General features: G+C 42.8%; 1 protein-coding gene across 3 annotated transcripts in view; it reads left to right on the top strand.

Moving 5' to 3' along the window:
* Positions 1-20,963, top strand: part of ARHGAP8 (Rho GTPase activating protein 8) — a 162,603-nt gene that overhangs the window by 60,300 nt on the left and 81,340 nt on the right. For 2 of the 3 annotated variants that reach the window (XM_068119001.2, XM_068119009.2), the window contains 6 exons: positions 5,067-5,153; positions 6,344-6,442; positions 10,906-11,019; positions 13,131-13,204; positions 13,286-13,363; positions 17,228-17,356. In XM_068119001.2, the coding sequence (XP_067975102.2) occupies positions 5,067-5,153; positions 6,344-6,442; positions 10,906-11,019; positions 13,131-13,204; positions 13,286-13,363; positions 17,228-17,356 (581 nt within the window). The remainder of the gene's footprint in view (positions 1-5,066; positions 5,154-6,343; positions 6,443-10,905; positions 11,020-13,130; positions 13,205-13,285; positions 13,364-17,227; positions 17,357-20,963) is intronic. The other variant, XM_068119018.2, reaches the window with a different exon arrangement.

Here is a 20,963-nt window from a genome sequence, read left to right as displayed (position 1 = left end):
CTTTCATGATCCACAGCCCTCTTGTGAGTATATCTGCCCCTGCAAGACTTGACATTGTTGCTCTGGACAGAAACTCCTTTGTATCTCGTATGATTGGTCACGGTCTTCTGTAAACATCTTCTTTGTTTGTCCAGTGCCTCTTTTAAAGTTATACAGGCCTTTTTTTTTTATCAGTTTGCTCAGTTTATCACTGGACTTTCGACCATGGCATTTGTGAGGCATTTGTGAGGCAAATGAGGCATTTGTAAAAAATACGTTTTCGAAAGCACGATGTCTCTTCACATTAAATGAAGCCTCTATCTTCTCTTCTATGATTTCTCTCATTTGCCAGCCTGGTGTTAGCTTTCCGGTTAAAATGGCTGGCTTGAGATCTTAGGGTCCTGAGTTTGAGCCCCTGTTCTGCCGTTGAATTAACACCAGGTGGGTTGACTCGGCCGGTCATCCTTCCGAGGTCGGCAGAATGAGTACCAGCTTACTGGTAATAGGAGGCTTTGCATCAGCAGCACAGCCACGCCCCCAGAAAAATGATGCAACTAAGCAGCAAAAGGCTGCATATGAAACACCATCATCTCATCTGTCTTTCCTTCAAAGAAACAAAAAACAGAGTGGATCAGATATGCTTAGTTAGCATTTCAGTACATTGAGACAGTAGACTTAAAATACCCTGCCCTTTTGTATGAAATAATTATTTAACAGAAAATACCTTTTCAGAGAAAGGCCTTGGTGAAAAGAAAAAAAAACAACCTCTCAAACACAAACATCTCTGAAATATTTACCAATGTAGACAGTTCTGATGATGACAACCCTTATTGTGTGTTGTTAAAATTGACAATATATATATATATATATATATATATATATACACAGTCGTGGCCAAAAATATTGGCACCCTTGCATTTTTTTCAAATAACTCACAATTTTCTCAAAAATAAGTTGAAATTGACAAAAGTATTTGTTCTCTACAATTATTTATTTCACTGTTAATATTACAGAACCTTTGTTTTTGATTCAGAACTTAATATATCTTTTAAAATCAGAAAATAAAAAGAAATGGCATTGACAAAACCATTGACACCCTGGACTTAATATTTGGTAGCACAGCTTTTGGACAAAATAACTGTAGTCAAGCGCTTCCTATAGCCATGGATGAGCTTCCTGCACCTCTCTACTTGCAGTTTGGCCCACTCTTCTTGCGCAAACTGCTCCAGTTCTCCGAGATTTGAAGGGTGCCTTCTCCCAACTGCTGTTTACAGATCTCCCCACAGGTGTTCAATGGGATTTAGATCTGGACTCATTACTCATTGCTGGCCACTTCAGAACAGTCCAGCGTTTTGTCTTGAACCTTCCTGGGTGCTTTTTGAAGTGTGTTTGAGGTTATTGTCCTGCTGCAAGGCCCATGACCTTTGACGGAGACCCAGCTTTCTGACACTGGGTTCAACATTGCGCTTCAAAATGCCTTGGCAATCTCCTGATTTCATGATGCCATGCACACATTCAAGGCACCCAGTGCCAGAGGCAGCACAGCAACCCCAAAACATCACTGAACCTCCTCCATGTTTGACTGTAGGGAAGGTGTTCTTTTCTTTGTAGGCTTCATCTTGTTTTCTGTAAACATAGAGATGATGTGCTTCATCAAAAAGCTCTAATTTGGTCTCATCTGTCCACAGGACATTCTCCCAGAAGGATTTTGGCTTGCTCAGGTGTGTTTTGGAAAATTCCAGTCGGACTTTCTTTTGTCTCTCAGCAATGGGGTCCTGCTGGGTATCCTACTATATAACCCCCTTTCATTGAGTTGGTGGTGGATGGTGCGAGTTGAAACTGTCATACTTTGTGTCTGAAGGTCAGCTTGAATCTGTTTGGCAGTTGATCGAGGTGCTTTCTCCACCATTAAAACAATCCTTCGCTGCAATCTTCGACAAGTTTTTTTTTCTTGCGGCCACGTCCAGGGAGGTTGGCTGCAGTGCCAAGGGCCTTAAACTTCCTGATAACATTGCGTACGGTAGACACAGGAACATCAGTGTCTCTGGAGATGGACTTGTAGCCTTGAGATTGTCCATGCCTGGGTACAATCTTGTGTCTGACCTCCTCAGACAATTCTCGTTTTTTTTCTTACTTTTCTCCATGCTCATTACACCCAGTGACACAAAACAGCAGAATGACTCCTTTTCTCCATTTAAACTGGTTGAATGATTGATTTAATATTGCAGGCACCTGCAGCTCACCACAGGTGAGTTCAATTCCAAAATAAAGGACATTCACCTGCTTGAAATCTAATTATTTCTAAACTTCTAAAAGGTGCCAATAATATTGTCCGGGCCATTTTCGGATCTCTGTGTGGAATCAGCTAAGATTTAGTAATATTTTCAGCTTTTTTTGGTATGTGTGTGTGTGTGTGTGTGTGTAATACATATGTGTATAAGAAAAATAATCCATGTTTGTCAAAACAATTATTGTGTAATATTCTATTTGCAAATAATGTAGATGTGGTCTTGCTGCCAAATATTATGACCAACCTGGTTCTCTATTTAGGTTATTCAGAGACAGTGCCAGAACATGAACTTAAAAAACAGATGCTTTTTACCATGCAATATACACTTGTTAAAGTGGCAGAAGTACATGTTGGTAAGAAATTTTTTTTGATGACTTTATATAAAGAACTAAGGTTGGTGGGATACATTACCTGATCCATTTATCTCACTTTTAAAAAAATAACGAGAAAAGGAACCCATCCCCAGTGACTGGAAAAGTGTTGGCGAGAATAACCACAGAAGATGACAGTCAAGCATTTGTCTGGGGGAATTAAGTCCATCCTGTGGTGCACAACTTCACCAAAGGTGGCGCTATTCAAACCAACAGCAACAGTATGCCCCATCAAATTTCCTGGGGGTTTCCTGGTGGCCGAAGGAGCTGTTAACCCCACTAAAACCTGGCCAGTACAAACTTTTACCTCTTTGACAAATTTGGTCCAAACCCATCCAGTGGTGTCGGAGTGTATATGGAACACACGGACAGACAGACAGATCGACATTGATTGTTATAGATTTTGGCTGTATCTATCTATAATTCCAGCAATCTCTGTGTGTATGTTTGTATGTTTGTATGTTTGTATGTTTGTATGTTTGTATGTATGTTTGTCTGTGACCGCTGTTTCTCGACAACTACCGGTCCGATATACTTGAAACTTGCCAGGTATATTGCTGGGGACCCGAGGATGTGCCTTTTCAAGGTTTTAAATTAATCGCAGAAGTAGTTACCGAGCTATGTCCAAAAAACGATTCAACCAATCAGAGAGCAGCGAGCTATCACGTGTGCCGAACGTGGCGAACAGACTCTGCCTCGGATGGCACATTTGAGAGCGTATTCATTTATTTCCCGTCGGCAAACTATGTTGCCGTTAAACTATGTTTTAAAACTAATAAAAACTAATTTGCGATTCATCGTATTCATCGCTTCACATTTGCGACAGTGAAGACTTCACTTCCGGCAGCCAATCACAGAACGCGTTGTTGCGAGCCCGAGAGCCTGCGCCATTACGGTTCGTAATTCGATTTCTTCCGGAGAAAATAATAATTTCTCGATTTCTTATGCGCATTATTTCTCCCAATTCAGTCAGAGCGAAGGGCGGAAGCGAAGAGCGTTGTTTTTTTTGTTTACGGGCGTACGGGCGGGGTAGAGCGTACGGGTAGCGTTTTTTTTTTTTTTTGGCAAGGAACGGGCACCCACGTACGGGCATGCCCTAGTATATCAAATGGCAGTAAGTTGCAAAAGTAAAAGCATCAAATATATCCAGATTTGTGGGCAGCGTTTTGACTGTAGTATCTGTATACCCCCAAAAAATATAAAGTAGAGTTCATAGAACACCTTATCCTATGCAGTCTTGAGAAAAAGGGCATGGGACTACATGGGAAACAGTTTATTGATTGAAGAAGAAGGTCAAAGTTCCCACACCATGAGAACGCGAGTGGCAAATTTGATTGATCGAGATGGTGTACAATTCTGCCAAAGTACTGCTAAACTGAAGGTTTTTGGAAGTGCCAAGGAGGAGATTTGTGTTCTACACTGTTCAAATATATAATTCAATTTAAATAAAATATAAGATTTAAAGGATGGAGACAAAAAGAAACAACAAGCATTTTTCAGAAGTTTACCACCATTGATGCAGCATCATTTGTATCACTTTATTTAACACGTTGAATTAGTTATTCGTACCGTTGTTTGTGTCCTTTATGAGGTTCTTAAAAACAGCAGGTTTCTTGTTTGGAATGATTTTCAATTTTGCTTGACTGCCACACAGACAGACAGACAGACTGAGGCAATTCCTTTACCGAGCTGTGCGTATGTGCACTCAAGATGAGACTCCGTAAAATTTGCCAAATGCAATGCATATAATATTCAACTGAAATTAAATCATTCCTCGATCATAGACTGAAAGACAGAGTAAACCAATTGCTCAACTTTGCTTTGCCCGATGCATGTGGGGTAAAAAGTTGTGCACTCCACCCCAGACTGCCAACAGCACTTTTGGTTAAACCATAGAAACATGGTCCAAATTTTAATAGCAGACCGGTGTGGTTTCAACCCTAATTTGGCCAGATACAGAGTTTGGCTTCCTGACTAGCTTGGTCATACCTCACCCGACAACCATGTTCACCCCTACCCGCTCCCCATCCCCAATTTTTTTTTTTCATTTTCAAATAATTATTTTATTTGCATCGATAACACCCTGGTGATCAATCTCTCTGCCTGCCCCACTGTTCTCATCCACACTTCTTCTTCACCCCCTCCTCCCGCATTTATTTTAAGTCGATAAACTGATAGATTTAATTAACTGGTGTTGACTTACCTTTGGCCAAATGGCCTCCTCCTGAATCGAAAATCGTTGTGCATCATTGTGTGTTACCAGCATTGAGGAGTTGTAATGATGTTTTAATCCAGCGGATGCAAATTTAAATACCTGATGTCGCTTTACCTTTGGGAAAATATGTAATTTAGAGCATGAATAAATTGCATTTTTCTGTCTCAATTTCTGCCATTAATTTAGTCATTTGTGTTTGTAATCCTGACAGGTACAGAAAGAATTTGAAGGCTTTATATGTTGTACACCCATCTGGTTTCATAAAGACCGTCTGGAAGGTGTTCAGCTCATTCATAAGGTCAAGTTGGATCCTCGTCCGTTATTGTGTATCTGCCTTTAGTTTTTATTCTCCAATAAAATTTGAATTGCAGTTTGAGTCAAAGCCGGCTCGTTTGCTGAGATGTTCATTTCCTGACTTCTGGGATAGCAAGCTTGGGATAGCAAGCCTGGGATAGCAAGCCTGAGATAGCAAGCCTGGGATAGCAAGCTTGGGATAGCAAGCCTGGTGGGATAGCAAGCCTGGTGGGATAGCAAGCCTGGGATAGCAAGCCTGGGATAGCAAGCCTGGGATAGCAAGCCTGGTGGGATAGCAAGCCTGGTGGGATAGCAAGCCTGGGATAGCAAGCCTGGGATAGCAAGCCTGGGATAGCAAGCCTGAGATAGCAAGCCTGGGATAGCAAGCCTGGGATAGCAAGCTTGGGATAGCAAGCTTGGGATAGCAAGCCTGAGATAGCAAGCCTGGGATAGCAAGCCTGGGATAGCAAGCTTGGGATAGCAAGCCTGGTGGGATAGCAAGCCTGGTGGGATAGCAAGCCTGGGATAGCAAGCCTGGGATAGCAAGCCTGGGATAGCAAGCCTGGTGGGATAGCAAGCCTGGTGGGATAGCAAGCCTGGGATAGCAAGCCTGGGATAGCAAGCTTGGGATAGCAAGCCTGGGATAGCAAGCCTGGGATAGCAAGCCTGGGATAGCAAGCTTGGGATAGCAATCCTGGGATAGCAAGCCGGGATAGCAAGCCTGGTGTTGGCTTAGCGGTTAGGGTGCCGGCTTGGGATCCTCGGATCCTGGGTTCGAATCCCGGTCGATCGCTGAATTAACGCCAGGGGGGTTGACTCAGCCTGTCATCCTTCCGAGGTCGGCAAATTGAGTACCAGCTTGCTGGGATGAATGATCCTGGTGTGTACCCCGATTTAGAATTGGTACACCGTATCCCTGCGCATCGTAAGATGCGACCAAGGGTTGGCATCAGGAAGGGCATCCGGCCATAAAAACATTGCCTCAAACAGGGAACCATGATTGTCATGGGGCCCACAAGGCTAACCCCCGCTCTAGCGGGGAAAATGGCCTGAAAAACGATAATTCTATATTCTATTTTGGGATAGCAAACCCGCAGTTGACAACCAGAGTAGCCAATTAACACAATGATACTGAATGAAGACAAAATGGCTGTTGTTAGAGTGCATAAATGGTGAATGTAATTTTCTCCACAGTCGCAAGTTCTCCAAGAAAATTGTGTATGTGGCGTGTCTTGACGAGCTGAGGGAACACTTGAAAGATATTTGGCTCGACATTCCTGTCGAAGTACAAAGGTGAGGTTCACCAAACCCTTTTTTTAATTATAAATAAGACATTTGCTCAATTTAAAAAAAAATTGTATTGTGAGCTTTTAAGAGTATGAGTGGAATAACGTTTAGAGCATCTGCTCCGAGCCTGGGAGGCCGGTGCTTCAATTCTGACCATGGCATTGTCGCACTAAAAACCTGAAATGGTATGTGCTGATTCCTCGCTCGACTCATAGCATGTAGAGGAAAAAGCACAGATAAGTCCCATGGATTGACATGGAAGGGGAATTTTTTTTACCTTGATTGTCCCGCTAACTGCCGAGAGAAAAGCAACAACACAAAGATCACTTTGTCGATACCGAGAGTGCCCTGGGAAATTTTGTCACTTCCCTTGTAGTCGGCTGTCGTGTTTATCTTGTCAAATCCAGTGTTCTCTCATGTTTATGTTTGCATGTGTGTGTATGTTCTGTATTGTACAAGGAACTTTGACGCAGGATACCATTGGTGCATAATTCCCGTGCACTTTATAAACATGACATTCATTCAATCTATCAATGTGTTTACACATTTTACTGGGGCAGGGGATGGAGGGAAGGGGTGAGGAGGACAACAGCTCGGCCATCTGTCTGCAAACATCAGTTTATGATCGAGGAACAACTTGATTTCAATTCAGTTATATTTTGAACATGAATTGGAACGTGAATCGGAAAACAAACTCCAGTTTGCAGACCTCTGAATTTGTCCTGGTGATCGCACATGTGCAGAGAGGAGCGAGATAACTTTTTACTCTGTATGCCTGCCTGGCAGTCAAACAAAATTGAAAGTCCAAACGGGAAACTTTGTTTTTAAGGACATAATAAAGGACTTCGGCATAAATAACGAATGTAACATGTTAAATGAGGTGGTGTATAAGACACCGCATCTCCAGTGATAAACGTCCGGATTTTTTTTTTCACTGACCTTTAAAGGCTCTCTATTTTATTTCAATTTAATTATGTACTTGAACACTAGAATGCAAATTGCCTTTTTTGCCACTTTCAAAACCCTTCCGTTTAGCAGTACTTGGACATGTTAAATAAGGTGGTGTATAAGACACTGCTGTATCAACGGCGTCGTTTTATACGACCTTTAAAAATCACGATTTTATTTTAATTCATTATGTACATGTTGTAAATGTCTCGTGCTAGAAACAGGTCTTTCCCTTGTGTGCATATTGGGTCTTCAACCTTACCAGAATCTGAATTTTGTCTTATTGATCTTAGCATCTTTCTGGTATAGCAGAGTGCTTCCAAGCAAGTTGGTTGACTTTATCGAGCACAGAGGTATTTACCTGCTGATGCTGTCTTGTACTTGTGTAATACAACTATACGTCTCTCCATGGGGTACTGTTGCCACATATTGGTTGGATCTCCAGTCTGCCACTTATCTTTACTTGATAGGTTCCAGAAACACATAAGTTAACCTTGTTGGTGTGAAAATGGGTTCAACTCTTCAACTGCTCTCTCACCCTAAGTCAGTTGTCACTCTTAGTTTGTTCTTCAGCTATTTTCATGGCAAAGTTTCTCCTAGCTTTTCTAACTTGGCTCCTCTTGTACGAGTGTTTGGACGCAAGCAAGACTCGGCTTGCCGTCTCTGCACATCCATAAATTATAACTGATCTAAAGTGAAACACGAAATGCTGTACAAGTTGTTTTTTCCTTGCGCTACCTCACATTGGAATTCACTACCTGTAACATGCTTCCCATTATCCTATGATCCATACAGCTTTAAGAGAAATGCAAATTTATACTTCCTACATCTTTGCATTTTCATTCTATTTTGCAAAACCTTTGTAGTTGAATGGTGTTATTATATATATACAATATATATATATATATATTTTTTTGTTTTGTATTTTGAGGTTGTTGATCACCTTGGTGAGAATTGGCATTGCCACCACCTCGTGAATATTTTTGGTACTCCTATTTGTGTCGTGGATGGTTTCTTCTTCTTTCCCTCTTTCTTTTATTCGTTTTGCTTTAGCTTTACCACACTTCCCCATAGCCTCTTACCTCAAGTGGCTTTATTTAAAAAATATGCCTTCCTCCTGTAAAGTTAAAATAAAAATCGTATTGGAAGTGAGTTTCTAAATCCAAATTTGTCCCAACGACTAGCTGTTAAATCTACAGGAAGTACATTCACCTTAATTTTTTTTTATACTTAGTTTAGGCTCGTATGAGTGCTAACACATAGAATATTTAATAAAGGGATTGGGAGATAAGAGAGGGAGAGGTAGGGAAGTACAACAACAGTAGAGAAGAGGGACATCTGTGGAAGACAGAGGGTTGGGGGCAGGTACACAGGATAAACAAGATGGACACTACTGGGGCTTTCAGGAAAGAAAACAGGGAGGTTGAAGGAGGTGGATTAATGGGGGTAGAAAATATCAAGGTTTTGGATGGGGGATGGACAGCTGTTTTAAAGACCTGTAGGGGGGAGTGCGATTGAAGAGAGTTGGGAGTTTTTTTCCCAGAGACGGAAGGAAAGAGGAATGAAAGAGTGAAGGTGAATAGAGAGTCTTGATTTTGGCAGTTTCACCAGAAGAGGGTTGCTGGCAGACATCGTGTGTCCTGCAGAAATATTTGTGGGACCAAGCACAGACAGAGCTGGGGGAGCAAGGCCTGAGAGGAGTTGGTAGAAGACAGAAAGACCACCAACCTGCCTGCGGTGAGTGAGTGAAAGGCCGTTAGAATCAGCTTTATCGCGGGAGATTCCAGTGATCCTAAAAGCTTTGGTTTCTACAGCGTGAAGCCGAGCTAGGTGTGAGGCAGGAGCACTGGCCCAGAGGGGAGAGCAGTATTCCATCAAGCTGTGGATGAAAGCTTTGTGTGTGGTGCGGAGCTCAGGTGTGCCAAGGAAGGACTTCGCTCGACGGAGGATGCCAGTCGGGGACTGGCTTCGGAGGCCAGCTTGGAAATATGGCTATCCCAGAAAAGATCATGGCAGATAGTGAGACCCAAAAGGTTGAGTTACAGAACTTCTTCGAAAGTTTTGTCACTCAACCTTTTATTTGTAATATAAATCATACATTTATTTTCCTGTCAAAGTAGATCGCATGCACTCTGGTTATGTTTGAGAGCAATTGGGTCTCAACCTTTAAGGGTGTGCCAACCCATTCTAAACCAAAGCATTTGTTGAGCACCATGTGTGACGATTATTTGTGACATATCATAATGACATACGTTTCCTGGATTGACAAAATTGTGACAAGCAGGATGAATCGGCACTCACTTCCATGAATGGTTGCTTCTGATGTACAGTTAAATGCAGTTGAGTATGTCATTTACTGTATGGGGAGGCTAGTGTTACTCCCTCTGATGGCCTTGCAGACCACAAGTAAAAAATAATTTGCTGCCTTTGACAACCAAATCCGAGCAAACGTAAAAGCAGCTTCATTGTAAATTTCATGAGCTCATTTAAAAATTTCTTTTCAAGCACTGGACAAATTGCATGCGACTATTTTCTATGAGATGTTGCAGCAAATATTACCTCCACATAATCAAGTATGGTAACGTGGGGAAAGAAAGTGTGATTTGGGAGAAACACAAAAGGATACCCGCTGAAACCTGAATGTTGGTGCTACAGTATAGGTATAGGAGGGAGGGATATATAGGAGGGAAAAGGGAGGAGGGAAAATATAGGAGGGAAATTAGGAGGAGGGAAAATATAGGGGGGAAATAGGAGGGAAAATAGGTATAGTGGTATAGGAGGGAAATTATTCCATGATAATGCTGCGTTTCATTATTTATCTTTGCCTCAAATTGGTTCGTGAGATTAATCGTTGATGAACTATACTTTTTAAAAGTGCATTTTTTATCGTTTCCTCTTAAGAAGCATTAAGAGTCATATTTTAATAAACCTTAGCATTGTCCCACAAATCAATATTGAATTTATTTGCCATTTGCATGTTCAATCACAAGCCAAATTGGTTAAAATATAAACCCCTAACACATTAAATCACAGAATATTGTTAGCCCGTCAGAGAGAGAGAGAGAGTGAGTGAGTGTCCAGGCCATTAACCCATTTACCATTTGAGCATTTGTCAAATTTTCAAGAAACATTTATTATGAGAATAAGGAGAACACTAATTAATAATTGGGTCAACATGTCAAAGGGCAAAGTCACAGTAAGTACATATAAAAATAGGTCTGATTAGCCCGTCCAACGCAGCACGCGACAGCCTGGTTTTGTAATCGCCTCCGTGTTTATTTATTTACCATCTGAACTTTTGTCATAAAATTTTCAACAAACTTTATTATGAGAATATGAACAACACTAATAAATGAATTTTACTTTTTATATTTATTGTTCTTGTCAAGTTTAGTTTGAGTACAGAGCGGACATGAACAGGCTTTGCGTTTTGTTATTTATATAATCTGGATTTCAGGTCAAAATAATTTCAAGCAAAATATAGTTGTAATCTGTACTTGCTGTTTCATTCTGATGAGCAGATATGACAGACAGTTAAAGAAACGGCTGGCAGGGAAAGAAGGATCGACCCCAAAGAAGACGCCACCTCCAAGACCACCTCTTCCCCACCAGCAGTTTGGCCTTTCTTTGGCTATGTAAGGTTCCACTCTTCTTTCGGCAGTACTCCTGCTAAACACAGCTTGTCACCACATCCAAATGCAATAAATTAATTTGCATCGAGATAGGTGCAAGGATTCTATAGAACAAATGCAGGAGAGTCAATCCTATTGCCAACAGAGTGGACGCGAACGTGGACACACCGCACCGATGTGATGTGTTTTACCAATGGACACATTAATGGAGGCTATGCTCAAATGGGCAGCACAGTTCCTTCTCAAAACAGAATCTGCATCTTTCCAGTACAAACAGGGGCTGTTAACCAAATTGAGGTTTTGCCCAGGGATTAATAAGATGGCAAAACGGTTTGCCTACGTGGGAGGTGGGAATGAGGTCGACACGTGCTTATGAAATAAAAAGGGTTTATTATAATGAGACACCATAACTGGAGAATCCTGGATGAAAGATAGACTTTGACAATGAATATAGAAATAAACACATTTCACCAGATATCAGCAAACTAAAATACCAGTCACTCATCCACTCACACCAAACATAGGGGAACCCGGCAAGGACATTATGTCACTACTGCCTTGGCTACGTTATGCAGGTAGGGTGGTGTTCCCTGCACCACTCAAAACAATGATGTATCGTCTCGCAGGTGGCCAATGACATCGCACCCTCTGGAGCCTTATGGCCAGTAGTATGCTGGACTTGCACTCAGAGTGAACTGCAAAGGGGGTTTATTGAGCCACACATGAAATGCAAACGCAGCCAGTGTAACTGCTCTCCTTACTCTCCTTAAGGCAGGCTTGGGCCTTAGTTCTTTATCGAGGACATATACAAATCATACTTTCTTAGCTGGACTCCACAAAGTAAAAACAGGACAACTTTACTACAACCGGTCCCTGTTTACATAAATTGCTCCAACTTGCATTGTGAACACACGGACCATGCTCAGCTAACATCCCAGTTAGTACGTATCCCACTCCAACAGATATATATATATATATAATCAAATGAATCCATCTGGAATTCTGGAAGACAGTGGGTCTGGAAGACAACCGTGCATCCACTGACCTTTCTCAAGAGTAAACTGACCTTTCTTTCTTTTACTCTTGAGAAAGGTCAGAGGGTTTTATGGGTATTTTGGGGCTGAAGGGGTCTTTAAGGTCTTGAGGGTATTTCGGGTTTTGGAGGTCGTAAGGTTTTAAAGGTCTTGGGTTTTGAAAGGGTCTTCAAAAGGTCGAAGGGGTCTCAGCATTTTTAAGGGTTGAAATGTTTAAAAGGTACATTCCAATAGTACGTAATTAATAGACATATAGTCGCACAGATTCATGGCTTCACGGACAGACTGTGCATTTCGTTTTTATACACTAGTAGATAGCACGTCACAAATGACGGGTTGGAATAGTTTATTCGACTGTGCAACCTTGTGAGCATGCCAAAGTCTGAAACATTGACCTAGTGTCAGGTGTTTCATATGGATGTGTACGGATGTTTCATATGGACATCATGTGGATGTAAATTAACACTCGTTTTATTCTGCACGCGTTGCACATCACGTGCAGCGAATTTCACCTCCCTGCGCCTTGTATTTGTTATTTTAAAAAACGCTTCTGTGCACCACCTTTGAGGCTCAGTTGGCAAGCCACCGTCTACAATTCCAATAGAAGAGACATACTCTTTTATGGAAAATGTTTTTCGAGTTTGTTTTATCCTCAAAAAGAGACTGCCGTGAACACACATTCATGTTAAAAGATTGGCCTTTAAAACCCACCCTTATGAAAGGGTACAGTCGTCTGTACAAACACACAAACTGACTGTTTTACATGGTAGATAGATACTTTTTTTACCCCCTGATCATCAAGCATATCTTACCCTAGATGTTCATCCTTTTCAATGTAGTTCCCAGCCAATGTTACATTTTTCGTAGTGGTGGGTGAATTTTACGATACCATTGGATTTGGTTTTGCGTTTTTGTTTTTGAAATTTAATTTCCAGAACACAAGCTTTTCAATACATCTTCATGCAATAATATTGGCTTTATTTCGAACAAGTTTGAGATTTTGTTATTTAGAAGGTGAGTCTCGTCAATACTTGTCAAGCAACTTTTAAAATTATACATTTGTTCGTACACTTTTTGCAGACTAAAAGAGAAGAGCAATGGGGAAAACATACCGTTGGTTCTGAAGCAAACCGTTTCATACTTGAAGTTAAAAGGTATGTTGATGCATTTTTCTCAAGGTATTTTATTCAGGTATGTTGACCATAAACAAAATGCACCGGGAATGCTGTTTTTAGGCCTCAAGACAGAAGGGTTGTTTCGGCGTTCTGCCACCACGCAAGTTGTCCAAGAAGTGAAACAGAAGTTCAACCTTGGTAAGTCTGAGGCCGACTAAAATTTTCTTCAAGTGTACTGTCACATTTTTATCAATGAATGTCTTGTAAAGCAAAGAGGGAAAAGGAAGTGCCCTTGTAAAAAGTAAATTTGACATCCTTACAACAGGAATTTTAAGGCCATTTTCCCTGCTAGAGCGGGGATTAGCCTTGCGGGCCCCATGACAATCTTCTCCATTTTGCCTTTCCATCCTCCTTTAATTCCATCTGGGTCCACTCAACGATTTGTCCCACTTCATCCTTCAAGCAACTCACCCCCATCACATCACACCTCTTTCGCTATCTGCTTTGCAATCCTGAATACCGCTCTGACCCTCTTCCGAATCCAAGCGTTCTCCGAACATTTTCCTACATGCCTCCTGTGCCTTTGCTACCTTTGTTTGCAGCCTTCTTGGCTGCCTTATAACTTTCATGCTCTGCTGTTTCTGCCCCCGTACCCTTCGCCTTCTGCCACTCCTTGAACTTCTTCCTCTTCTGGTCAATCCTCTTTCCAACTTCATCATCCCACCACTATGTTTCCGAGTGCCTCGGTGGTCCTTTTGTCCATCCACATACCTCACCAAAGCTCCCAACAGATTATCTTTCATTGACATCCAACCACTTTCAAGCTCAACCACATCATCCTCTACCCTACTCAGCCTCTCTTTTCATGCCTCCCTTACTGTCACCTCTTTCAACCTCCACACCTTCATTCTCGGTTGGTACTTCACCCGCCGAGCTCTCCTCGCACCTTTCACCCTTATGTCGCAGACAACCAAGTGGTGCTGTGAAACAGCCTCCTCCCCCGGGATCACCTTTGTGTCCCGGAGGTGCCCCCTATCTCGCCTACGCACCATCAGGTAGTTAAAGGACCTAATTTCAGTCCACTGCAGCATGAAGGCTTTCCTCATCTTTTTGAGAAATGTACTTGCCATGATTACCAAGCATGCATTGGCGAGAGCGATCAGCCATGGAAACGGAGCCACCAATTGGTAGAGAAAGAAACAAGTGTTTAACTCTTCAAACAAACAAACAAACAACCAGCTCATTGTATACCAACAAGAATCTAAATAAGGAAGAAGAAGAAGATGCAATAGGTTCAAGGCCAAACTGGATTTCGTTTCAGGAACAAGGATTTACCTTTGAAGGTGTGTAGAGCACATATAAGGACACAATGAAGCAAACACTGGGAGTAAGTGATAATAAATCGAACCAGTATTAACCAAATAGTTGACTGGTGGTTATAGCAAAGTATTATATGCTGAATAACCATCAGTAGAGATCAGTATACTGTATTTAATATTTTATGTCAATGGACACAGCTTCACAAAAATCAAGAATGCCATTTCTTTTGCAGATGCTGTCAGGATAATTAATTATTATTCGGTGGAGAAAGAAAAGTTTTTTTACTATTCAAAAAAAAAATAGCCAGCTCGAAGTTATATTGACATTTCAAAATGCTTCATTTGGTATTCAAAGCATTTCTCATTGAAAGCATTAAAATACTTCATTAAACATTTCTAATAACATTTTGAAATGCATTTTAAAACTCTGCACAGCTTGCCCCTCACCCTCCATTCTGCCATTCTGCAATTCTGCCATATTTGCCTCACCTCACCCCACCCCTCCCATCTTCGCCTGTATCCTGCCCTCTCCCTTCTTGCACTGCCCCCTCCCATCTTCCCACTCGCCCCACTCTCTCATCTTCTTCCTCACCACACCCTATCCCATCTCCCCTTCACACTGATTTTCTTCTGCTCTAATTTCTTTTTTTCTCTTATTTTGCTCTAATTCCTTCAGGTTTAGTCAGATTTGATATTCCGACCACTTTCTGTACTCAGGTCAATCCCCTTCATATTGCCATATGATTTTTTTTTCTATTTTTTCTCAAACATTTTTTTTTTTTCAAAAACAAAATCAAATATGAAAAACCCTAATCGTAACTCAAACAGCATGGAAACCACGGTAGTGTTGATTCCTGGCATGCTATGGTGCTCACATTTTAACACCTCCTCAGGAAAGCATACCAAATTTCGATGTTGTCCCTCAAACAATAACGGACAAATGAAAGGCATCATCTCAGACAATCAGGAGTGAGATATAATTGCTATACACAAAGTTTTACTGTACACTTTTTATTTCTTCTGTACCTTAACAGTTTTACTGCACACAAACTTTTTCTGGACTCAAGCCGGACTCGAGATCGGGTCGAGTCCAAGTTATTGGCATTCAGAGTCCGAGGCTGAGTCCTGAAGAGTCGAGTCCGAGTCCTCCAAAAAGTGGACTCGAGTCCGACATAACTGCCCTCCATCCCTTCCCTCTCTTCAAATGGCACCACAGCCGACTCTGCTCGTGAGAAGGCCAAATGCCTTTGTTCTGTGTTTGCTTCAAAATCTTGTTTCCCTAATCAATCAATCTCTCTCTCTCTCTTTCTCCACCCACTCTCTCTTTCTCCACCCACTCTCTCTTTCTCCACCCACTCTCTCTTTCTCCACCCACTCTTCCCAGTTGTACCAAACTGCTCCTTTGATCATATAATTGATCTCACTGACTTCTTAGAAAATCCTATTTATCTCTTTGCTGATATCTACACCCTCGGCTGTGACATCCTTCAGACAGACAGGCAGCCGCCTCTTTCCTCTCCTCAGACGTTGACAAAATCACAAACTGGTCAAACACTTGGAACGTCTTTCAATCCTGAGAAATCCCACACACCCACCCACTCTCTCTCTCCTCTCTCTCCTCTCTCTCCTCTCTCTCCTCTCTCTCCTCTCTCTCCTCTCTCTCCTCTCTCTCCTCTCTCTCCTCTCTCTCTCCTCTCTCTCGACTGAACCGCAAATCCTCCCATCTATTTTCTCAACAACACTCTTGAAGAGGTTCAATCACTTTAACTCTTGGGTCTCACTCAGCCATGATCATTTCAAAGTTGGCATCCAAAGCCAGATGCCGACTGGGCATCCTTCATCGTGCAAAGTCCTTCCTTGGCACACCTGAGCTCCTCCCCCTATATGGCATTCATCCACAGCTTGATGCAGTATTGCTATCCCCTCTGGGCTGGCTCCGCTGCTTCACACCTTGCTCATCTTGATGCCATGGAAACCAAGACTTTCATGATCATTGAAATCTCTCGCGATGAAGCCGAGTCGATGGGCCTATCACTTCACCATCGCCGGCATGTCAGTGGTCTCACTGTCTTCTTCTGCCTCCTTTCTGGTGTTGCGCCCTCTGTGCTTTGTGTCTCCAAGTATCTGCAGGAGCCATGCAGTCCACCAGAAACCACCTTCTCGTGAAACTACCTAAATGCAGAACCACTGCTCACCTCCACTCATTTGTTCATCATTTTTCCCACCTGTGGAACTACCTTCCACTTTTTCTTCAATCTCTTTTCTCCCAGTATTCGACAGCTTTTTGCCACCATCTCGTATCATCCCCCATCCAAAACCTTGATCTTTTCTACACCCATTAAAACACCCTCCACCCCTCCCAAAATTTGGCTTCTGTATCCATCTTGTCCACCCCATACATCCTCCCCTACCCCCCATTCCTCCCCACACCCATTATTTGTCCAAGTCTCCCTCTATTTTGTCCCTCAACCCTGCAGTTGGTGTTTCCCCTCTCTCTCTCTATTGTTCCTTTTGTTATGTTGCACCCTGATCTGTTCAATACTGCATTTCTTACATGAGCCTTGACTGTACATAAAAAAATATAAAAATCGATTTGTTACAAAAACAAATTTCATTTGGAAGCAAAATTGCAAGTAATAATGACTTTTGAAATAAAATGTGTTAGGTTTCATCCTGAATCGTTGTGAAGAAAACCTGAGCAATACTGGTCATCAAGTTGTTGGTCTGATTGGTTTTCCAACAGGTAAGCCTGTGAATTTTGAGGAGTACAAAGGCATCCATGTTGCTGCAGTGATTCTCAAGGTGTTCTTGCGGGAGCTCCCACAACCGCTGCTCACATTCAATCTGCACCCCTGCATCCTTGCTCTCTCCTGTAAGAATACATTGCTGCACTTGAATTTTCATGGTGATAGATTTTCTTTGGAATAGGAGAGGTAATTTCTTCTTTCATACCATAACCACTGATCGTATGATTTATCGCAGTGCCATAACAATGAGACCACCTTTATAGAAGAAGATATCTACCTTATAGTGGAAGACCTCATTCAAAAATATGCCAATTTTATGTGTGTACGGTATTTAGATATGTATTGTTATTATCTCGGTTACCCTAACAGGCCATATGAGTCCGCTGCAAATTAACTCTCGAGATGCTGAGCGCAGTGGCTTTACCTGCAATTACAGAGTGCCAAATGGCATTAGTCCTCAATTTGGTTACTCACGCCGAGAACTTCACTCGCATGTGCCATTGTGCCCACTGTTAATTTGTTCGTGAATGGATGAGTAACGGATCTCCAAACACAGTCATGACAAATAATAACGTTTAATAAAAAAACAAGTACGGGAAGCAGGGAAGGGGCACAAAAAATCACATAATTATGAAGAAGAAGAAGATGTTCCCATCAAAAATTAAATCACGCTTATAACAACAAAAATTGCCGGGATAATCTACTCAACCTATCCTTAAAGACAGACTCTTTCAAGGTGTTGGCAATCAAAAGGAGAAGAATGTTTTGAAGATGCGGAGAGGGCCAGATAAAATAAATAAAGGGATTTCTTCAGTCCTGAATTTTATTTTATTTTATTTATTTTTTTTGGACACTGAATCGAGGCTCGTGAAAGAGCTAACATTTATTTCACAAACAAATCAACCAGACAAACAAAATATATAAAAAGAGGGAGCGGAAGACAAGATGGGGTAGAGAAGGGGAAGCACACAAACATAACATTTGAGAGCAGGGAGATGTGTGGGAGGGAGAGGGCTTGGGGGGAGGAGGCGTGGGAAGGGGGTAGGAGAAGTATAAAACACAAGGACACCAAGGACTTCCAGGACAGAAGTTGGTATTTCAAAAAAGTGGATTTGGGGTGAAATTAGCGGGGGTGGAAAAGATCAAGGTTTTGGATGGGGGAAGATAAGAGATGGTGGTGAACAGCTGTTTTGAAGACCTGGAGGGAGGAGTGGGATTGAAGAGAGTGAGGGAGTTTGTTCCAGAGGCGGGAGAAAAGAGGAATGAAGGAGTGAAGGTGAGCAGAGAGTCTTGATTTTGGCAGTTTAACCATAAGAGGGTTGCAGGCAGATATTGTGCGACCTGTAGGAATATTTGGGGGACAGAGCCCAGAGAGAGCTGGGGGGGGCAAGGCCAGAGAGGAGTCGGTAGAAGACGGAAAGACCACCAACCTGCCTGCGGTGAGTGAGTGAAAGGCCCTTGGAGTTAGCTTCATCACGGGAGATTCCAATGATTCTGAACGCTTTGGTTTCAACAGCATGAAGACAAGCTAGGTGTGAGCCAGGAGCACCAGCCCAGAGGGGAGAGCAGTATTCCATTGAGCTGCGGATGAAAGCCTTGTATGTGGTGAGGAGCTCAGGTGTGCCAAGGAAGGACTTTGCACGACGGAGGATGCCCAGTCGGCGACTGGCTTTGGAGGCCAGATTCGAAATGTGGTTTTCCCAGGAAAGATCATGGCAGATAGTGAGACCAAAAAGCTTGAGTGACAGAACTTCTTGGAGAGGATTATTCAGAAAGTGGATGGGAGGGTTGTCCAGTCGGTCTTTTCCGAGAGACATCGTAAGAGTGTGAGATTTGTCAGGATTCAAAGATATGTTCCACTTGTTTGCCCAGTCTGATTTTGTCCAGGTCAGCAGAGAGTGAGGAGGCTGCAGACTGCGGATCTGAGGGATGAGGAATGGAGCGACAGAGAGTAGAGTCATCAGCAAAGAGATAGAGGATTTTCAAGAGAGTCAGAGAGATTATTGATAAAGACCAGAAAAAGCACAGGGCCCAGAACACTGCCTTGGGGAACTCCAGCCTGAACAGGAAGAGGAGATGAGAGAAACCCATTCAGGGCCACACGTTGACTATGACTAGAGAGGAAGTCCGCCAGCCATGCGTGGAGATTTCCATGGATACCAAAGGAGGAGAGTTTGGCGAGCAGAGCGGTGTGCCAGACCGTATCGAAGGCACATGATATGTCAAGGGAGACAGCTCTAATTTCCTGTTTGGCATTGAGGACCTCCATCCATTGTTGAGAAAGCAGAAGCAGCATGTCCAGAGTAGAGTGACCAGGTCTGAAACCAAATTGATGATCAGAGAGATTATTGATAAAGACCAGAAAAAGCACAGGGCCCAGAACACTGCCTTGGGGAACTCCATTGGAAAAGAGGAAAGATTTCATATCTGAAGCAAGGATGGAATCCATGACTGCTGATAATTGGGAGAAGGCTGATTGGTCTGTAGTTGCTAGGATCTCTTTTTGCACCTTTTTTGTGCAAAGCGGTGATGTTGGCTGATTTCCAAGCAGATGGCAGATGACCTTGAGCAAAAGAGAGGGTGAAGAGAACAGAGAGAGGGAGTGAAAGAATGGAAAACAGGATTTTAGGACCTGTGGGCTGATGCCGTCAGGTCCAGTTGCAGAATCAGAGTTGAGGGTTGACAAACTTTTCCACCTTGTCAGGAGGAAAGGACACAGAGTCCAGGAGCAGCTGGGTACGACTGGGTATGGTGGGTACAGAGAGGGATGGGTTTGGGACACAAGATTTAGAGGCAAACACAGAGTTGAGGCCGTTTAGCCGTGGCCGTGTAGCCATTTGAGGTGAGGGAGGGGATGGAGGGGGAACAAACACCAGAAACAGATTTGACCAGACGCCACCAGGATTTGGAAGAGGGAGACAGATAAGAGAGTTCGGTCTTGAGAACGGAGAGATATTGTTTCCTGGCTCTCCTGAGGGTGGACACATACTTGTTTCGGGCTTTGTGAAAGGAAATGAGATTTCCTTCCGTTGAATTTGCTTTCCAGGAGATGAAAGCAAGTTGTTTCTGGGCAACAGCCTCACCACAAGATTCCATGTACCATGGACGGGAGGAAGGGTATGACAACTGAAGACGAGATGGGATAAATCTGTGCATGAATAATAAGCAATTTACTTTGGAAGAATTCCCAGGATGAGTTGATGTCAGAGGTGGTAGAGATGGGAGACCAGTCCAGATGATTGATGGCTGCTTGAAGACCGTGCCAGTTGGCCTGCGTGAAATGCCAGACTCGTCGACGCTGAGGCTCTCTGAGAATGGTCAGAGAGATGTCCACTTTAACAAGCACATGATCAGATGAGCCGATTGGAGCAGAAGAAGAGCAGCAGACATTTTCAGGGAAGTTAGTCAAAACCAAGTCCAGAAGAGAAGATGCTCCGTTGACTGAGATCCGGGTCGGGAAATTGACAGATTGTGTCAGTCCCAGTGAGTCGCAAAAGTCCTTTGCTGAAGAGCCATGGCTGGTGAGAGAGGTACCCACACCCAGCCAACTGGCATGGTTACAATTGAAATCACCACATATGAGGAAGAGAGAGTTGGGATGGGAAGATAGAAGTTGGTCCATATTATCAGACAGCGAGATGTAGATGGAGTCATCACTGTTTGGTGGACGGTGCAACACACATATGAACAAAAGGTGGGAGCAAAGGGGAAGCCGTAGCCCAAGGTATTCCT

This window comes from Myxine glutinosa, chromosome 1, assembly GCF_964187855.1.
Source record: "Myxine glutinosa chromosome 1, kmMyxGlut1.1, whole genome shotgun sequence".
In the NCBI taxonomy this organism is placed as follows: domain Eukaryota; kingdom Metazoa; phylum Chordata; class Myxini; order Myxiniformes; family Myxinidae; genus Myxine; species Myxine glutinosa.
This window is presented reverse-complemented; position numbering and strand designations above follow the sequence as displayed.